The 21,035-nt window shown below is 43.3% G+C and overlaps 2 protein-coding genes across 4 annotated transcripts; one reads left to right on the top strand and one right to left on the bottom strand.

The window, feature by feature from the left end:
* Positions 1–654: 654 nt before the first annotated feature.
* Positions 655–8,950, bottom strand: glmna (glomulin, FKBP associated protein a). Of its 2 annotated transcripts, XM_085804308.1 has the most exons (20): positions 8,882–8,950; positions 8,459–8,494; positions 8,379–8,425; positions 7,560–7,685; positions 7,343–7,456; positions 7,060–7,168; positions 6,670–6,958; positions 6,419–6,518; positions 6,121–6,302; positions 5,944–5,997; positions 5,625–5,655; positions 5,183–5,272; positions 5,025–5,066; positions 4,809–4,882; positions 4,628–4,712; positions 4,419–4,528; positions 3,689–3,752; positions 1,327–1,462; positions 1,123–1,193; positions 655–1,015 (listed from the first exon to the last, which is right to left on the bottom strand). In XM_085804308.1, exons 3-20 carry the CDS (start codon positions 8,415–8,417, stop codon positions 926–928), a joined length of 1,806 nt encoding a protein of 601 aa, XP_085660434.1. In that variant the 5' UTR covers positions 8,418–8,425; positions 8,459–8,494; positions 8,882–8,950; the 3' UTR covers positions 655–925. The 2 variants fall into 2 exon arrangements, with proteins under 2 accessions (XP_085660434.1, XP_085660435.1); XM_085804309.1 differs by having other exon boundaries at positions 8,379–8,494.
* Positions 8,951–9,013: 63 nt separating this feature from the next.
* On the top strand, positions 9,014–20,990 carry rpap2 (RNA polymerase II associated protein 2). Of its 2 annotated transcripts, none has more exons than XM_085804303.1 (12): positions 9,014–9,081; positions 9,483–9,528; positions 9,669–9,783; positions 10,071–10,169; positions 10,255–10,320; positions 10,418–10,506; positions 10,611–10,646; positions 10,784–11,894; positions 12,072–12,178; positions 12,917–12,997; positions 17,964–18,032; positions 20,446–20,990. In XM_085804303.1, exons 1-12 carry the CDS (start codon positions 9,027–9,029, stop codon positions 20,588–20,590), a joined length of 2,019 nt encoding a protein of 672 aa, XP_085660429.1. In that variant the 5' UTR covers positions 9,014–9,026; the 3' UTR covers positions 20,591–20,990. The 2 variants fall into 2 exon arrangements, with proteins under 2 accessions (XP_085660429.1, XP_085660428.1); XM_085804302.1 differs by lacking the exon at positions 20,446–20,990 and adding an exon at positions 18,335–18,713.
* Positions 20,991–21,035: the final 45 nt, after the last annotated feature.

Genomic DNA, 21,035 nt, shown 5'->3' with positions numbered 1-21,035 from the left:
CTCCTTCCTCCTCTGATCTGCATCCTCAGCTTATACCAGGACAGATGAGACAGGTATGTTTGTCTTTCCAAATCATGTTCAACCACAGATTAACTCAGTGTAGAAATTTCCCAAAGATGATCAAGAGAAATGTGAGGACATGGGCTAAATTATAGAGAGTAAAGGGTCTGAATATTTATGTTAATATATTTCAGCTTTTCCTTTTAAATTTGCAAAAAATTATCACCTGATAGAGGCGTAACTCTGTGAACATGCCGCTTGCTCTAGTCTATGACATCCTCTCTCCCTCTCTTTTTTGGTATAATTACGGCATAAATGTTTGAAAAGGAAAAGGTGATGAACCTGCTGGGCTGTACTTGCTATTTGATGCTTTTAAGTCCCATCCAGGTTCATCAGCTTTTACTGTCTGAAAACACTTCCACTGGTTTGGGATTATTTGAAGCATGTCAAATTGACGGTCTCTTCTGAAAATGTTTGTTTGGTTTCTTAAAGAGTGACATAAATATAAATCAAACACCAAATAAACAAATTAAAAAGCTGTGATTATTTAACAATAGTGAAAAAGTAATGACCTGTGCATTTGTTGAAATTATTACTCAATTTTAAAGCTGTAGAGGACGGTAAACTACAACTTCTTATAGAAAATCTCACACAGACAGTTTAGAACTTTATTTAGGCTTTTGTGAGTACAAAAGTTTGCAAATGTAACACAGAGCTGATACAAATTTCTCAGCCTCAACAAAGAAACATTTTACAGTTTCACTTGATTCAAAATATTGGACGACGACCTGACGAAAGACTTTAAATAGAAAAAGAAAAAAGCAGTTTCATGGTTTAACTGTTTGAAATGATGCATCCACAACAGGAGGAAAAGAAAATTTGATCCGTTAGGTCCTGAGTCAGGTGAGGACGTCTGGCCGCTCAGCTAAGGACTTTCCTTCACAGCGGTGAGTTCCTCTATCCGCACCAACACGCTCTCGATCATGTCGAACGTGTGCAGGGCCGAGTGCAGAGCCTGAGAGGATGGGACACATTAAGATTCAGTCAGTCGTCACTGTGCTCTTCGTCAGTGCTGCACAATCAATGCTGGTTGATCCTCATGAATATGAAACAGTCACCGACCTGAATCTGTGACTCTGAAGTCATGCTGGGCAGCTTCTCATCACCAACGGTTAAAGAAACCGTCGCCTCGTCTGGAAAAAGGGTGAAACCAGCTTCACAATGGTAGAATACGGAGCATATATATTTTTTCCTCTACTCTTACATGTGCACTGTCTTTGTCTGAGAAAGGTGGACCTGAGAGAGACATGAGCGTGCTGATCTGACCTTTGAGCTTGGCCGTCTTGGTGTCCATGGTGTTGTGCAGCTCCCTCTCGTAGTGAGCTCTGGACATGTTCACCCCGACGCGCAGAGGCTTCAGGAACGTGTCCTCTATCTTGTACAGCTCCGTCCATATCCCCGTCTGCAGGATCAAAACAGCAGAACAACATCATCATGAGTCGAGTGCAGTGACGTGACGACTGAGGAGGCCGGCTGGAACCGGCTGGACCGACCTGGCACCGATGCACTCTGGGAAGCAGAGACCTGTCTGTGAGTGCGGGTGAATGGCATCTGTTTGTGGCGTTTCCAATGAGCAGCGATGGGGATATTTAACTCACCTCAACCATGGAGACATTATGAGACAAACGGGCCCCTGAGCACAGACACTTAAAGGCCCCCAGCTCTCCTAGAGCGCATTACAGCCTGACGCACGGAGCCAAAGTGACTCTTTGTGGTCGTTTTGTGTCCAGTCATGCTGCTTCTTCTGTCTCTTTGCAGTGGCTATGCATCTCTCTTAAAGGGATAGTTCAACATTTTGGCAAATTCGCCTAAATAATCATGTATAATTATGTAACATTACAACACATGAAGCAAATACTCTTAACTACTACTCTGGGATGTAGTTCCGGCTATGCATTTGCCTCGAAACCAACTCCGTCTCGTAATTTTACATACTTATACATGATTATTTCATAACGTGGTCAATGTGCAGGTCACAACTTGTCCACGAGAGCGTTTTGGAGTTGTTAGATTGTGTATTTGATGAGTTTGATGAGGGACAGGGGACCTGTACCATTCACCTCCATTGTGTTCGCTGAGCAGCTCGCGTCTCTGCCCCGCTGATCTCAAAACAACATGCACCGATAATTAAAGGTAATGAACCTACCCCATAGACTGTAAAAAATATGGACGTAGCATCCGTGACGTCACCCATTGGTTTTGGGGAGTCGTTTTTGTGACTCAAATATGGCGGCCTGAACAGCGCCATGTTGGATTTACCGGCTGAGAACCCGCCCACTGGCCTCGAAGCAGCTCCGGACCTGTCACTCAACGTTTCTGCACCCTAATTGGCAGAATTGGTGGAGAATTTTAACCTAATAATAGTAAAATTTTAACATGGGGGGTCTATGGAGAATGCTGCTTTCTGACACCAGCCCCCAGCGGCGGCCGAGAGGATTGCAGTTTTTTGAACGTGGAAGTGAGCTTCACTTCTCAGACCGACAACTGCCCCCTTGACCTACCCCTATGACTATAGGGATTATGGCAATAGGGGAATTTGCCAAAATGTTAAACTATCCCTTTAAGTCTTTCTGCTATATTGGTTTCTTAAAGTGAAATTCCGGCGTAAGTGTAAACCATGGTCAAACACACCGTAACACCGAGTTAGACCCCCCCTCGAGAGATCAATTTGCCCGACCGCTACATTCACGAGATCCACCAACTTCAGCAAATACCGCAATATCGCCACACACGGCGCTGTCCGGATCCACTGTCTGACCGCAACCAAAACGCCACCATTTGCCCAAAATAATGCTCAGAACTGCACCAAATGTCATCAATAGTACACACAGGGTCCCAGCACGTAGTACGAGTTGTCAAACATCTGCTAGCTTTGCCTGTTTTCTTTAGCAAGGAGATGCAACTCAACTCACCTACTTCTCCTCCGGGAGCCGCTTGTTGGTGAGGAAGCCCTGACGAGTCGATCACCGAGTGCACCGGAGTTCCGCAGCTCTTAAAAATGCTCATTTGCGCCTATATCGCGGCCAGCACTCGATAATAATAGTTATAAAGTGATATGCAAGATATAAAAAAAAAAAACTCTGATTGTATTTCCATGAGGTAATTGTTGATTGAGCTGCGGAACTCCGGTGCACTCGGTGATCGACTCGTCAGGGCTTCCTCACCAACAAGCCGCTCCAGGAGGAGAAGTAGGTGAGTTGAGTTGCATCTCCTTGCTAAAGAAAACAGGCAAAGCTAGCAGATGTTTGACAACTCGTACTACGTGCTGGGACCCTGTGTGTACTATTGATGACATTTGGTGCAGTTCTGAGCATTATTTTGGGCAAATGGTGGCGTTTTGGTTGCGGTCAGACAGTGGATCCGGACAGCGCCGTGTGTGGCGATATTGCGGTATTTGCTGAAGTTGGTGGATCTCGTGAATGTAGCGGTCGGGCAAATTGATCTCTCGAGGGGGGGTCTAACTCGGTGTTACGTGTGTTTGACCATTGTTTACACTTTACGCCGGAATTTCACTTTAAGTCATTTAGTTGACTTTCTAAGAGGAGATGTAGACAGCCCCTCCCCCCTTTCCAAGTCTGAAGTTGTTATTTGGCTCCGGTGTGAATCCACTGATCCAGTTTGTACTCACCTGGTTCTCTGTGACTTTGTCCCTGATGACCAGGTACCGAAGCAGGTTCAGAGACTCCATAACTCTGAGAAAGCAGCACAGACAGGGTGAGGTCATGGTCCATTTACCAATATATTAATATGCAGCATTAGCATATCGCAGACATCCTGATGTCTAAATATTTATTGTTATTTGCTAATAAATCAGACAAAATTAAAACACAGATATCAGATGCCAGACGAGGTTTGAGCTTGTTTTGAAACACTTTAAACCTTTAATACTTTCAGATGTAAAATGTCTTGCTTGCTTATTTTATGTAGTTATCTGTTAAAAAAAACATTTTATTCACTTGAGAGAGAAAAAATGGTTCCATTTTAATTTATAAAAAAAATATTAATGTATGGCAATCAATGGCCAGTAATTAAGGAATGTTTTTCATAGTAACGACACAATATCAGTATCAACTATTCAAAGGAGAAATGAAAACATCCTAGGCACAGCAGTCATTCATAACATTTTAGCAGCGCTCTGCTCATTAAACATTGTTCAGTTCACGCTTGAGAGATCAAATTCATCTTCATTCATTTTTCAAAGCTTTCAACAGAGAGAAATCTCACTTTGATCTTTTACAGTGTTATGTGTTAGTGTTTGGATCTGACTGGTGACTTGGTTACTTATCATGCCAGTACAGACTCCAGCCTCCTGTGCACTTCAGACAACTGACAGATGGACCGTGTGTGCACTCACTGACCTGTCCAGGTACTGCAGGAGGTCGGTCTCTGGGCCGTCTGGGAGAGTGAGGACCTTACGCAGCAGAGGGAGCAGGTGAACTCCCTCAAACCAGGTGTTACTGTTACCTGGCTGAGGACAGAGAGACAGACACAAAGACAAAGACACTGTAAGACTTGACATACATACAAGCTCACAGACAGCTAATTTAAATGTGAAGGGGAAACTCACCTGCAGAGCAAAGTCTATCTGATTCTTGATGTTTTTGATTATGTAGCCTTCAACTCCAGAGTGACCACTGGTCTTCAGCAGGTACCTGGAACAAGGAGACAGTTAAGAGTCTTTATACTGAGAGGTGGAGCAGAGAACGACATTCCTGATGACTTTTAATGTCGGAGAGGTGGAGACTTACTGGAAAAAATTGTACTTGGCTTCTGTGTTGAATTTGTCAATGCTCAGCTGGAAAACCTTCAGACCTTTAGTTCTCTGTTGACAAGGAATACAAATAAAAATATACATGTATATTTCCAAAGAGAACAACAAATTCAAATGAAATATGTATTCATTTCAAAGTATAAATACATGTTTTCCACAAAACAAAATTTATGAAACAAATGTTAAGACTTACCAAATCATGTCTCGGACATATCGTCATAACTTTCACTAAGTTCTGAAAAAACACAGTGAAATTAATAAGTGAGCCTGGTGCATTCAATGATGCAGTGTAATAACACTAGAGTTTGAGCTGAGGTTTGCATGGTAAAGCTGAGTGGAAACAGAGATCACCTGAGGGACTGTGCGGAAGGTTTTGATCTCCAGCAGATCTGCAGGCAGACTGCCGTCCACCACCCGCACCAGACTCTTCTCATACAGCTCCTGTGTGATGGGAAACACGCACACGTCAAACTACTGTTAAAGCTGAGCTCAAATCTGACAAACCGAGCCCCAGCTGCCCTGAAATGCCCACAGAGAATGAACTCTTTAGATTATGGGTTTTACAGGTTTTTGCTGTTCTCATAAAGGAACAAATCTGTTGACTTCATGTTAAGTATAAACTTGGTGCAGATGAGTATCGCTACATGAGCTGTGTGTGACCTCACCGATTTGCAAGACTCTGAAACAAACAAATCACGGCTCTACATGTGTTTTCCCTAAAGTCACGAGTCTACACAACCAGTGTCCAGAATATTGCAACAATGAAAACAACCTTGACTCAAGGTTGACTCACCAGTCCTTTCTGAATCCTGGTCTCCTCAGATCTAACAAAAGAGAAACAGAGATTTTCTTATGTTCTTAAGCCAAATACACAATAAAGACAATAACAGGTAGATCCCTATATATTTATTCAGTGCAGATGTATTGTCGATGAGATACATGGTGTGTGATCCATTTATTGATGTGGTGTTTAGGGAGATTGTTCCGTTTTTACTGTGAGTGCCCCTTATAAAATCTGTATGTTTTAGCCAACATAGATGATATACATTGTATTTTTCTTTTGAATTTGAATAATTAATTAATTTTTAAACCCAAATTTACAGTATATTCACCTGGACAAGAGGAGGCAGGTGTGCTCGATGTTGCACCGAAGAGAAAACACAGGACTAGAGAGACAGGCAGAGAATCAGTAAAATACAATCCATCCATTCAGACGGTACGAGTTGTCATCAGGAATCAATACTGTAAAACAGCATCTTTGTCTTCTGTGGACGTTTTCTTCTACTTACTTGTAAACACTTGGGAATGTATCTGCAGTCAAGTGATGGACGAACACCAGGTGAGCCAGGCTGGCCAACGACTCTTTAGGGTAACGCACCTCCTCCTCCAGAAAACCTGGAGCATGTTTCCTCTTCAGCAGCGGCTGGTACACGAGATCGGTTAGGGACTCTCCGATGGCGCTGAGGGTATTCTGCTCAAACCAAACACACGTGACCCATCAAACTATTTCCATTGTTATTTCAGATGGATATTCTGCACTTTCTTTCTTTAAAATGTTCATGTTGTGTGATGTTTCAGGTAACACACCAAAATTTCCGTGGCAAAGTTCCTGAGTGGAGACACAGCAAGAGTGTCAGGATCCTTGAGTTGTACCTCCAACAAAGGGTGACTCAGACTCTTCATACAGCTGCAGAACACAAACAAAATGCACTGGCTCAACCTGAATGCCACTACTGTGATTCATACAGCTCCTTATTATAAAATAATTTCAGATGAGCTGATTTCTTTTTTTTTTTTTGCAAAACTGAGTTGTGAAAAATTTCAAATTTCTAACTCACAACTTCAACAGTTCTGTTCGCAGCTCGTCCTCTTTATCTATATCCGGTCCTCCCTCCGCCTTGTTGGTGCTCTTGCTCAGCTCTCCACCGTTCAGACGCTTTAGCCTGACCTCGTGGACGAAGGGTCTGATGAAGGCCATTAGGTCGGCGCAGCAGCGGCAAAGCGAGAAGACGTCATCCTCCTCTTGCTCCTTGGTGAGAGGTAAAGGCAGTTTGGCCACCTGGTCCAGCACGGAGGACAGAGTCATGCCCAGCGACGAGGCCTTACGGCTGCCCAGACACAGCAGCACTGAGAGGAGGAGACGGGAGAAACAATCACAATGGCTCTGAACGAGTTGACGTTTTATAACAACACGCATTAGGGTGGAGATTTAAAGAAATGTCCCCAACCTTTCTGTAGAGGGTTCAACAGCAGTTGGACACTTTTCGCTATTGTGTCAGGGTCGTCGTGCTCCAGCTGCTCCAACAGGCCAATCAGCAGCTCCTTGGGCCTGCAAGTCTGAATAACCAAAGCTCATCCATAAAAGGAACATTTAAAGTCCAAACACTCAAGACAGTAAGTATCTCCGACACTGCCTGACTTGTATGTGGTTTAGATTTGATTATGAACTGTAGTTTGGACAAGCACTAGACCATCTGTGATACTGTGAATCTGTGGAGCAGAAGAGCTGACCTCTAGCAGGTGGTTGAAAATCGCCAGGCACTGAGGAAGGCTCTTGCTTTCTTTCTTGAGCAAAACCTGAATCAGAGGAGGCAGCAGATTCCAGCCCATACATCTCACTATCTCCTACAGAGAGAGGGATAAACACGTCTCATGTTAAGAAACATCCTACACATTTAAAAGCCATTTTTAGCTTTGATAAAACCTAGTTAGCTTTGATAAAACCTACCTGATTCTTCTCATCCAAGATAATACTGAGGACCTGAGCGCTGTTCCCCTCCTCGATGCAGGTCCGCCCAGCAATTGTGAAGACGTCATGATCCTCGGTGGTGTAGCTGTCATCAGGGAGGGCTTGCTGTGAAAGACAGAGACAGATGAGGGGCTTCATTTAGCAATGGGGAAATTCAAATGAATTAGTTTATCTACAGAAATGAGTATTGATAAATAATTGCAACACTTTTTGAGAAAAAAAAACCCATTTATTGGTCCCAGATGATTAAATATGTCAGTCTATTGGTTGTTGTTACCCAATACTTCGGTTTTGGAGCGTTGATTCAAAGGGAGTTGATTGAAGACGTCACTTTCGCCTCTGGTAAACTGTGTCAGGCTTTTTTCATACTTTTCTAATTGATTATTATAAATAAATCCATGACTAAATCAATCAGTCGTCAATGAAAAATCATCTAAAACCTTATGTTTAACTGTGCTTTTCTGGAGTTACAGTGGGATAAAAGAAAAGAAGAGAGAGCTCAAAACGAACTAAATGTCATATATGTAAGACTTCCTGGGAGGAAGGAAGGACAGACAGTAATCAGGCTGTTCACTTATGACCGTAACATTTCACTCCTGAGGCTATGTGTTAAAGTGCAGCTTTAACAGAGCTGTATGTGGCTCATAAAGATGTACGACTATTGCTCACTGTAGAAATGCAGTAAGATCACTTGTATCACTAAATCAAAATGCGTATGAGTATGTTAACATGTTTATGGAGAAATGTGGTATGGATGGGTGGATGGATGAATAGATGAGGTGTCAGCAGGAGACTCACACATCTCTGGACCACATCACTGAGCTGCTCCAGAGCCATCCCTGCTGCTGCTGCTGCTGCTGCTGCTGCTGCTGCTGCTGGCTTCAGGTGAGGTTTACCTTTGATCCACAGCAATCCTCCAGAACAAACAGGACACAGAAACTGTCAAAAACAACACAGCTGCACACCATAGTAGCTACAGTACCACATAGTCCAACAACAGCTGATAATTCAAGAGGCTCTACTTCCAACAACGAGCTGGCGTTAATCACTTTAAGCTTTATGCGTGGACACTTGACTGATGCCCAGGTTTAGGTCAGGTGTGGGCTGGGCAGTCTGTTGTAAACAGAGCTGAATGAACGCTCGTCTCATTATCCAGAAGTAGCTTCGCCATTAGACAGAAAACAAAGGTTTTATCTCTGGGAGCGGCCGGAGCTGCCCGGACACAGCCGCCAACTGTGAGCACCGCCGGTGGACATACAGGCGTCAAACAGGACGATTATTACAACAGTGTAGGTACCCACCAGAGCTGCATGCCCCAAACTGCCCAGTTAAAGCTACCACGCTGCCTGACAGGAGTGTCCGCGGCTGGTGGTATGTCCCTCCGCGGCTGCCGTAGAAGTAACTACGTCACCGGTCAGAGTTGAAAACGCATCAAACAGAAACAGCATGGAGACGGAGGAGAGGAGAAGCAGCGGAGCCTGCTCCAAAACAGCCAAGAAAGGTTGGTTTACACCCAGAGTTTGTGTTTTCACAACACTATGAGGCTTTACAAACATGTTAGCGTTCCGAAAAGCTATATAAAGAAATAAAAACTTCACTCACACCGACGTTATGTCGGCTACGTCTCATGTAGTGGTTTCTGTAGTTGCTCATTCACAGTTTGGTAAACTACTGTAGGGACTGGGAGCATGTTGCACTTCACCTAAACATGTCTCGTGTGTGTGTGTGTGTGTGTGTGTGTGTGTGTGTGTGTGTGTGTGTGTGTGTGTGTGTGTGTGTGTGTGTGTGTGTGTGTGTGTGTGTGTGTGTGTGTGTGTGTCTGTGTGTCTGTGTGTCTGTGTGTCTCTGTGTCTCTGTGTCTCTGTGTCTCTGTGTCTCTGTGTCTCTGTGTCTGTGTGTCAGGTGGAAAACGTGCCAAAGCCCTGACCGCTGAAGAAGAAGCAAGAAGGTTTGAAAAGGCGCATTTTCTTAGTTTCATTAGCTGCTGCTGAAGATGCTTTATCAGTGCTGATTCAATGAATTAATGCACATCCCTCCGTACAGCAGTGCTTTAATATCACACTGTGGTTGTGTTTGTGTTGTTGTCAGGAGGGAGGTGCTGAAGGAGAAGCTGAGGGAGAAGCTGGAGCTGGAGAAAAGAGCTCTGCAGATAGTGGAGCGTCTCCTGGAGGAGAGTGTGGCTGAAGACTTCCTCACCGACTGTGTATGTGTCATCTCAGCACACTTTGTCTTTTTACTTAATGTCCAGTCTTATATCTAATGGACAGATCTGTTAGACACAGCTGAAGTTCAGAGATCTGACTGTTTAGGTCCCTTTAAATGTGCAGGAGTGATGTCCTTTTCATAAAAAGTGAAATTTCACATGTCATTTACTGTTCACAGCCCCTGCTAATACTGAGTGATGTGCTATATTGAGGGTTTTTAAAATGTTAAACTGACACTTGACATAGTTGTTGTGTTGAGCCTGTTCTCAGTCTCCTTCTCTTACAGGCAAAATTCATCACTTCTGCTAATTACAAAGACGCCATAGAGGAGAGGTCCATTGCTAAACTGTGTGGTTATCCTATATGTCCGAATAAACTGGGCAAGGTAAGACCATCTGTAGCAGATCATTGTATTTTTTAATGTGTTTAATATTCTGTATCATGGCTCATCTTTACTTTTCACCTCACAGATCCCAACTCAACAGTATAAAATTTCCACCAAGACCAATAAAGTGTACGACATTACAGAGCGAAAGGTCAGTGCTGCTGCGTGTGTTTAAAAGTATGTATGAATACTGTGTTTCTGATCGATAAATGATAATAATTCTTTTTCGCTTTCTCTTTAATGTTTAGTGTTTTTGTAGTAACTTCTGCTACAAAGCCTCCAAAGAGTATGAGCTACAAATATCAAAAACACCTCTTTGGCTCAGGCTGCATGAAAGGTATAATACTGCTCCCTGCTTCCTTCCTAAACAATAACTATGAACTGATTGTTGAATATAAACATTTTCTGTGGTCATGTGTTTAATTTGCTCTTCACTAACAGCCCTCCAGAAATCAAATTGATGAAGAAAGGAGATGGGTATGTACTATTTGCATTGTTTACATACCATGATACAAAGTGAAAACTTTAAATAGTAATGCATCTAAGAGTTATTATAAAACTGTTTCTTAAAGTGTCACATAGATTTGCTAATTCAGCCTTGTGCATGTGTTCAGTGGGAGCTCTGGTGAGGAGGTGTTTCTGTCAGAGAGGCGTCTTCAAAAGGACGACATCGAGAACCCGCCGCCTGCTCAGCCTGAGCCCCCTCGCGGCTCTCAGCAGCTCGGCCCTGCGGGAGGCCTCGGCCACAGCGACGGCAGCGACATCGAACAAGAGCAGGACTTTGTTTCCAGCGTGTTCTCCCAGCGGCAGGGACCCAGGGTGCACTGGGGTGACCTGCCGAAACGAACAGATGAAGATGAGCAAGGGAAGCCACAGAGGAGACAGAAACATAACAGCGAAGGCGATGAAAAGGAAATGGAGAAAAATCAAAGTCAGGATCCAGAGAAACTGGGAGATGGTGAAAGGAACGAGTTGCATGCACGTAAAACAGAAGTAAAAGTTGATGCTGAACAGCTGCACGTCATGAACACCAACCTGACTCAGCAAGAGGAGAAAGACTCACCTGAGGACCCCACCGTGGAAGACGCCACAGCTCAGATGAATTTGTGCAGTTTGTCCGAGACGGTGGCACCCTCTGTCCCGCTGCCTGCCGACTCAGCGTTGGCACAGACTGAACATACAACTCCACTTACTGACTCGGATCCCCCAGGAGAAAGCAAACGGCTTTCCACCACCACTGATGAGAGCAGCAAGCACAGGACAGTGTGTGAGCAGCCAGGACTCAACATCACTCAGGTGGGTATGAGCAAGAAGGGGGCGGCAGGGCTACGAGATCTACTCAAGAACCACACCGCTGCGGCGAAACCCGACACCGTCCGTCTGAATCTCCTCGAGTGCTTGAGGAAAACCTTGAGGGAATGGAGCACTGACGAGACCTTGGGCTTCCTGTACGGTGCTGACCATTCACTAGGATCTCCGTTCACTGATCTAAAAAAGGAGGAGGAGAAGGACGGCGACAAAGATGCAGAGCTGGATGAAGACGATCTTGAGGATGATGTGACGGCGGTTAGTGGAGGGGACGACGCTGGGGTGATACCGTCTGCTGCAGTACCAGACTTTGAGATGCTGAAGAAGGAGACGCAACAGCAGGAGCTCCGAGTGAGGGAGTTTTATAAAGGGACATGGATTTTGCCGGAGGGGAAGGAGGCGGCGGATGTAAACAAGGTGAGTGAAGGAAAAGAAAACAGAGAGCAGAGTTATAGATGGAGCCACTTGTTGTGAGAGTCCTTGACCACATGGAGGCACTATATTGAAAATGTGATTTGATATGTAAACAAATTTGATTGGCACAGTATTAAGTGTATTTATGTCTTGACTTGACATCTTGTTTTTTTCCACAAGGTGACAGTCCAGGGCCAGGGACATAAAGACCCAGTTCTGCCGCTCGTTGACTCCAATGCACAGCACCTCATCCAGAAACGAATTGCAGTGGAGAAACTCACTATTTGGTGTGTGTGTGTGTGTACCTCTTCCAGCTATATATATATATATGGGGGCTTTTTTGGCTTTAATGGACAGGAGGACAGTTGAGAGAGAGACACGAAATGGGAGGCGGGGGGGGGGGGGGCAGGATAGGGCTGCTCGGCACGGGATTCGAACAGGGGTCACTATAGCCTCAACACATGGGGCAGGTGCTCTACCAACTAAGCTAAACACTCTTCTCTTTTATTGACACCCACATGCATGTACATTTAAAACCCCTTTATAGTATGTGAAAATGTTTATTTGCAGGGTCACTGGTTCCTTAGACATTATGATGGCTCATTAATCTTATGAACTTATTTTATTAATCCTGCCGAGCCCCTCTGTAAAACACTGTTGTAACCAAAAATAGACTAAATTAAAAATACAGAGGCAATGAAGAACTAGTAAAGTAAATCTTCTGTGCGTTCTCCCTGTGAACCACCATTACTTCAGTCTAAGAACTTCAGCCTAAGAAGTCATATTGTAGATGGGCTGTTGATTAATAGCAGTAGATACCAGTTCAGACAGTCAATGATTAAGATGCAGTTACAGGACTGTGGATTGGTTTAATTAAACACTGCACAAAGGAAGATAAAACTACATGCTCAGTATTTGTTGTCGCCTTTTTGTAATTTCTGACTCTGAAACTGACTCATTTCCTGTTGTATTTTCTTGTATCTTTATCTCTATCTTTTTCTCTCATCTTTGTGTGTTTTGTGCAGTCTCAGGGACATTGTTGGTCCACTGCGTCTCACCATGAGCGACATCTTCCCTGACCTGACCAACCTGGTCAGGACATTCAGGTCAGTACGGCACACACACACACTCCCATGCAGCCTCCTCACTGCCTGTCTCACAGCACTGAGCCACATAATAACTACTACTTATACAATTTCTTAGTTTTTACACACTCATACAGTTTGGATTTTGTTAACTCTTGTTCAGAACTAGGTGCACACACACAAACACACACACACCCACCCACACTGTGAGAGCAAAGAGAGGGGGACCACACCATCAGATTTTTTTAAAAATGGGAACAGTACATATTGATGGACATTGACATGTAAATATGTGGGATTATAGCCAAGTGGCTAATTTCCATCCCCAGTTCCATTGGCAGGTTGATGTTAGACATAAAAAACAATGACGATAACAAGTACAAGAGGCAGGACTAGGACACTAAAACACCTTGACATCTTACACAAAACATATATAAACGACATACATAAACCACCAGTTAACTGACCAAAGACAGTTAAAAGAGTGGGTAAGGGGACCAAAAGATTACTGAGAAGTTATAAAGTGCTACAGTGCTAGTTAAAGTGCTGTTTGCTAAAGTGACGAGTGCATAAGTGCAAGATTGAATTTAATTTGATTGCACGATGCCCCAATAAAGTGCAGGATCGACTTAAATTGCATTATCCCATAGCACACGATTGCACATGCAGATGTGTGTCCAATATTGCACAAAGTTTGTATACATAAATGTATTATGTACACACCATTGTATGAAATTGAGATACATATATATATATGTATACACAATACAGAAAAGGAAGGAAAAAAGAAAAAAAGAATACAGAATGGTTCCCCATACAATCAGCCCATAAAACACTGCCCATCACCTGTGTATTATCAACATAATATAATTAACACTGGGTTCCTGCTGTGACCACCCAATACATGCGGCCTCCTCTGCAGTTGCTAAAAAGGATTGGTGGTTGTATATTTTATTAATGCATGTCATACAAAGTCTAGACAGAAACACCAGGCTAATGAAAGGTATTATATATAATATTGCTGGTGTCATATCAGTATCACTATCAGCAGTGACTTTCTGTTTGCTATTGCTGGAAGCTGCTTGTCATAAGTAAAAACAGGCAGATGCTGACTATCTAGATCATGCAGAACAGCAGTGGAGCATGAGAGTGTGTCTCTTATGCACCAAAGGCTTAAATCATTCATTCATGATGCTCTGCAGGGGAGATCTCACAATGTTGTGATACAGCCACAAAAAAAAATATTGTGACATTTCTTATGGACTACTAATTAACTTTTTAACTTTTATTTTTGGTGCCTCAAGGAGAAAGAAAACACAGTGTTGACAGGGAATCAGGATTCACATCAACTCATTTAATCATTCAACAACCAAAAGCTGCACCTGATCACTGCATGTGACAGAAAGATTACTGACTGTCTCCCTGCAGTTTATAGAGTCAATCTGTTACATTTGTAAAATGGCGATGAGCTTCACTGTCCAGTTCATTAGTTAAAGGGATAGTTCAACATTTTGGCAAATTGGCCCATTGCCATAATCGCTATAGTCATAGCAGTAGGTTCGTTACCTTTATTTGTCGGTGCAAGCTATTTTTAGAACGGCGGAGCGGAGCAGCAGGCTGCTCAGAGCTATGCTATGGAGGCTAAAGGAATTTCTTGGTTTCCCTCATCGAACTCATCAAATACACAATCCAAAAACTCCAAAATGCTGTCATGGACAAGTTGTGACCTGCACATTCACCACGCTATGAGATAATAACGGAACGTTACGAGACAAAGTCGTTTTAGAGGTAAATTCATGTAAAACTGCTGATGCACGTTGCCTTCAGGGACAGTTTTTCAGCAAGCAGTCTCTCGTAACGTTCCATTATTATCTCATAGTGTGGTGAATGTGCAGGTCACAACTTGTCCACAAGAGCGTTTTGGAGTTGTTGATGAGTTTGATGAGGGAAACCAAGAAATCCCATGAACCTCCGTAGCGTAGCTCTGAGCAGCTGGCGGCTCTGCTACGCCGTCCTAAAAATAGCTTGCACCGACAAAGGTAACGAACCTACTGCTATGACTATAGCGATTATGGCAATGGGCCAATTTGCCAAAATGTTGAACTATCCCTTTAAGTTACACTCCAACACTTGTTGCGCTTTCTTAACTTGATATTTGGCATGTTCTTAGAATATTTAGCCCTTTTTTATAGCACAACACATATATATAGCTCCCTGCCAGCTTAAGCTAATCATGCATCTAGTCTAGCCTGAGATCAATATAATATCCTAAAAGAAATGAGGTTTTATTTGAATACCACAAACTGTGGGAAGATTTGATGAAGACCTCCAGTGCCCCCTACTGCCAGGCATGGCACACAACAACCAGAGATTTCTTTCAGCTGACCATAGACATTTCTTCCTGTCACAGTGGGAGAAACAGAGGTTTATTATAACACTGATTAAAGCTGTAGTCTGTTGTGCGTCTTCACTTAACTGGAACGCTAACATTGTTGAGATGAAGTGACACCTCTGCTGCTGTGACCAGTCAAAATGTCAGCTGTGGAAAGTGCTCACCGGCCAACCACATTCATTCACACATACTCACTTTTGACATGTCATCACACATGTATTTAGTGGGCGGTCATTTTTGGTGTGTGCTTATCTGACACATCAGCACAGATGGAATGAGCACGTGGCGTACCGTTGTGACATGTTTTGTAATCTTCCTAAAACACCATACACCCATCTCCCCCTCCCCACTCCGCACTACACACCGTTACATAGCTTGTTATTTCCTGTCTTAAAAGCTCCCTACGCCCACACAGGTGTCAGCACTTGAGGCTAATTAGACCCGAGCTCAGGTTGACGCTGGGTGGAGCTTTGTTGTTATCACATGAGGTCACCAAACGTCATTATAAATGGGAGACAACGCGCTCAACTCACATGAACAAAAACTAAAACTGGGTGCTGAATTCCTAATGAGGTATAAAGTTTTTTAAAAAATGTAAGAAACAGCACTCCAAGTTTAAAGATTTATTAGCCACACAGACGTTTCGGGTCTAGCCCTTCCACAGCGTGATCTGGCAAACAATACAAAGCACTCACAGGTGCCCTTAATAAAAAATCAATCAAGACTGACACAGCTTGTCCATCACCACAGTAAAAGTCATGAATGTCAGAGTCACATGAAACACGATGGAAAAATCACAAAAAAATGATGAAGAAATCATGAAAAAAAAATGAATGATAAAATGTAAGCAAAATGATGAATGTGAAAAAATATAAATGAAAAAAATCGACAACAAAAATATTGCTGATAACAATGTGTAATGGTGTATAAACAGCTCATAAGAAACTCACCAAACGTCACCAACCAATCACAGGCCTTCTTCACTGCAGCCATTTAAACGTGTCCCAGATGAAAAACACAGGTGTTGGTTATAACATTAATTGTGGCTCTCGTCCCTCCACACCCATTCTGTAAATTATTTATTTTATCATTTAGACCTCAATTTCTGCCCTAGTTCTGTGTGTTTTAATGTGCAGAGGCTGTAGTCCTCACCGCAGCGGCCCCGGTTCGATTCCACCGGTAGCCCTTTACTGCATGGCATTCCCCCTCTCTCTGTCTTCCTGTCTCTCTCACCAGCTGTCCTATCAATTAAAGACCTAAAAGCCACCCAAAATACTTAAAATAATTATTTTTGTTTTCCCAGTCATAGTTAGGATAGTGTTTTATTCAAACTATTATATAACCGGTGCCTGCATTGAACATTTCCTGCCATAGACATATTGCTCATTCCCATCGGCTGGTTAGGATGTTTTTAACAGGCATGCTTTTAAATCACTGTGTCAGTGATTTAAAGGCGAAGGAGTACAACACCTCCAGAGTCCTGCTTCCAGGAATTCTCTCTGAGCTGTCGAGAGGCCCCGCTGACGAGAGGCCGAAGCCAAAGAATATACACAGCGCTGTCAGAGCAGCATACATCACTGCACTATTGCAGCCAGTGTTTGTGGTGTTTGGTCCGGCCTCGTGCACGTTTTGTTTCTCTAGTTTACTGACCATCGCAATTAGGTTTTTTTTTAATTTATTTTTTTTGGGGGGGGGGCTTTTTTGCCTTTAATCGACAGGAAAGTTGAGAGAGACAGGAAATGGGAGCCACTTGGCGCGGGATTCGAACCGGGGTTGCCTGCAGTGAGGACTATAGCCTCAACACATGGGCTGAGCTAAACACCGCCCTGCAATTAGGTCGTTTTTGACACCAGCCTAAAGAAGCTCAAATCAAAAGTTATGTATATGCAGTCTAATATATTATTCTGTGATTAGACCAGTGGTTCAAACTTTTTCTGGACAAGGGGGAACTTTTCAGGCCCACCTTTTTTTTTGGGTGGTGGTGGTGGACAGCAGCAGAGACGTTTTTTAGGTTACGTTATACTGTACTGTACTTACATACTTGGTGTTTATATCCAACATGTCATGTCACTGTTTACAAAATCAAAATCTCGTTTGTTCTTACAAAATAAAGTTTGTGATGTACCTATGTGGAGCACACCTGCTGACAGATGTGCAGCTGACAGTAGCAGTTTCCTCCTTGTGTTTTTCCTCTCTTCATTTCTAACAAGTGTCTCTCTCACTCTCTGTCTCTCTGTCTCTCTCTCTCTCTCTCACTCACTCGCTCGCTCGCTCACTCCCATTCCGCATAAAAATGAATGTTATATATGAAAACAACAACCACCACAATAGGGAAACATTGTAACTCCTGGGACCTGTAGCCACAGCAGGGCACAGTGGTCTATACCAGCTGTCTATATGACCGCTATGGTTGTCCGAGGAATACATGCTCAGCAATCATGTGTTCATTCATTTTAATAAGTTGTAGCCTTCAGAAACGCCTCGCCCCACCCTGTCATGTCTCTACTCCCCACCAGTGGGACGCACCCCACACTTTGAGAATCACTGGATTAGACTGACCTGCTGCTCACTGTTTTCTTTTGCTCAACACCACAGGTTCACCAACACAAACATCATCCACAAAACTCCAGAGTGGACCCTCATAGCCGTGGTGCTTCTACATCTGTAAGTTTACTCTGTGTGTGTGTGTGTAGAGGGTGTAAAGGGGAAAAAAAACAACAATAAAGCAGTTACATTTCCTAACTGTGACTGGGATTCACTTTCAGCTTCAAAGCTTCAAGGTGCATTTGACACAGTACAGTATATGATGTAGCATTGTTTAGCCCATGCCATATGGTGTTTGTGTGTGTGTGCATGAGTGTGCATGTGTGCGCGCACTAGTAGTTCATGGACAGTTCCGTGCTGCTCCCGTCTGAGTACACACAGACGCCTCACGGCCTTATCTCCACCTGATTGCCCCTCTCCAGATCCGTGAAGCAGGACAGAAGGCACACACAAGCAGCCCTGTGCACTTTCAAGTTAAACACACACGTACACAATCACACAATAGTCCCTCTGTATGTTTTCAGGCAAAATGGCCACTTTAAATTGCCCTGGCTGGGAAAACTTTCACCTGATGCTGCTCTGACTCTGATTTATGATTGCCCCCAGTGGCCCCGGCTCTGTTTACATCGGTATCATAACTTACATTATGGGCTCTCTTGAACTTAACAAAAGAATACAGCGAATGTTGTGCAGCGTGATGTACAGTAAATCTATCACTCTCAAAGCGAAGGGGTCATGTGGCTGCAAACTCTTCCCTGAAACTACATCACATAAATAAGGAATAGACTTAAAACTGAGAGCCTGTTAACGGACTTTGGTGTCATTGTCTTTCAGTGAAGTCTAGCTGGGAAATGGAGTTAAGAAAATACACTCAACTTATTGTCTGTGTTCTGTGGGAGATTCTATTTCAAACCACTGGTTTAGACCAGTTTAATGATAAAAGACTTAATAACATGTTTATTGCATGTTTCTGTGATATCTGTGGCCTGTCATCAAGGCCATATTTAACTTTATTTCTCTGAAATAATCAGCAGCAACATTTTCTCTCATTGCCACATGTCCCATCAGTCCTCCACAGTATGATTTCATTAGTGTCTATTTAACTTCAGGCCTCTCCATCCTTCCATTCCTCCATCATGAATAATTTGGTGCGCTGTCTTATCTGTCTGCTGCATGGCAGCTGTGGAGCTAGTCTGGCCTCTATTGTTCAGGCCAGCTGAATAATGGATGCCACCCCCACCCCACCCTCCCCTGCAACACTAGACCCCGGGGTGAACCGGAGATTAACCAGCAGCGCACCCCCACACAGGTAGAGAGGGCAGGTACAGAGGGGAGGGGGGGGGGGGAGCAGGAGGAGAGCAGTGGTTGTTAGAGAAGTGATGGCGATCCACTAGAAAGTAGAGCTGGAGGTAAACAATCTTTACATGGTGATGTTACTGCAGCCATATTGGCTCGTGCAAACATGATTGTAGTACCCAGGTTTTATTAATGATTATATTTCATTAGTTCTACTCTGTATTCACATTAGAAACACCTGTCAATATATTGCATCATTGATCCTAAAGCTGAATCAGATCAGCTAAAAAACCCTGAAAATTTCACATTCAACCTTTCATGTAGGTAAAATTAATTATTACAGGGCTGCTGCATTATGCTGTATTAGTGTTAGCAAGCTGCGCCTAATAATAAAATGGCTGCTGACAATAAACTACACCACACCAGAGGTACGGTACACTCGCAGCTAAAACACACACTTGGTCAAGGGCGGGGAATGTGTCAGTTTAGCTGGCGCTGCGTTGTGTGTGTGTTTGGCAGTTTTTAAAATAAGTTTTGATAGAGGTGAGGATTTAAAACATTATATTAAAAAATAACAGATTAATTCTCCTAATCTGAGTGTTTACTCAAAGTTCAAATAAGATGTTAACATCACATCCTGATGTCAGAAATCTGGGCAAGGCCCCAGACAGACTTTGACATGTAAACATCGTATAAGGAGCCAAGATGTTCGGGTAGCAAGACGCATCTGATTACAAACCTAGATACTTTTATGATGACGTACATACGGACATTATGTTTGTATGTTCAATGTAAAGGTCATGCCCCACACAGAGTCATGTATAGATGTCACTTCTCTGAAGGAGTTTTACTTGGTAATGTTGGTAACTTTGCTGAGTGAAGACCAGAACCTGTATGAATCTGTTATAGATATTTAAAAGACTTGATCCGTGTCTTACTCAGCAAAAGTGTCCATATTAGTCAGCAAACCTGTTTTTACAACATCATGAAGCGTGGTCAGCCCTCAGTGCCCGAACACGTGCCTTAAGTATAAGCTTATCATCGTAGTTCTAATTTTATATTATTGACGGTACAAATATTCAGAAAGTCTTACAGTCAGCTTTGAGGTGGATCTGTGAATGTTCATCAAAAGTGTTGCGGCATTTATGAGCATGTGAATTTCTGGTATCTATAATTTTAGAAGATCTTGTCATGGCCTTATCAGTTGTGTGTAATTCCTGTGTGTCTTGTGTCTCAGGCTGTCGGAGGTTTCTCCTGTGGTGCGAAAGGCTGTGGAAACACCAGCTTCAGTGGAGTATTTAAACACTCTGATGAAGGAGCTCGGTCTACAGGAGCAGGATCTACTCAACTTAGTGCACCTGTTCAAAACCCCAACACACTGATACACATTAAGGCATGGCCACAGTGAATATACACCCCGGATTGAATACAATATATTTGATATTTTCTGTGAACTGTATTTTTCATGAATAAATCCAGTTGTAATGTTGTGATAAAATCTCTTTTCTTCTGGTTTGGGTTTTGGCAAACTCAGTGACACCACCAACCAACTGATCTAGGATGTGGAGGTGGGGCCTGTTGATCTTGTGGAACAAGTGTATACAATCTGTGGTGTGATATGTGCAAATCACATCCTTGAAGTTGTGCATCTGTGGATGTTTAACCGGTGCAGGGCCAAATAAATCACACCCAGCGTTTCCAAGTGAAAGCGCCATGTGGACACGCTGCTTATTGCTGCGCTGGAGGAACGTCTGTTGCAATAAAAGTGACGCTATTTCTCCACGACTTCCTTCACATGAAGGTTTATGGCACCATAATGTCATTTGT

Source organism: Trachurus japonicus, chromosome 17, assembly GCF_045865225.1.
Source record: "Trachurus japonicus isolate A0001 chromosome 17, Traja_1.0".
Classification (NCBI taxonomy): Eukaryota; Metazoa; Chordata; class Actinopteri; order Carangiformes; family Carangidae; genus Trachurus; species Trachurus japonicus.
The sequence above is the reverse complement of the archived record's forward strand: the minus strand, read 5'-3'. Positions and strand labels throughout refer to the sequence as shown.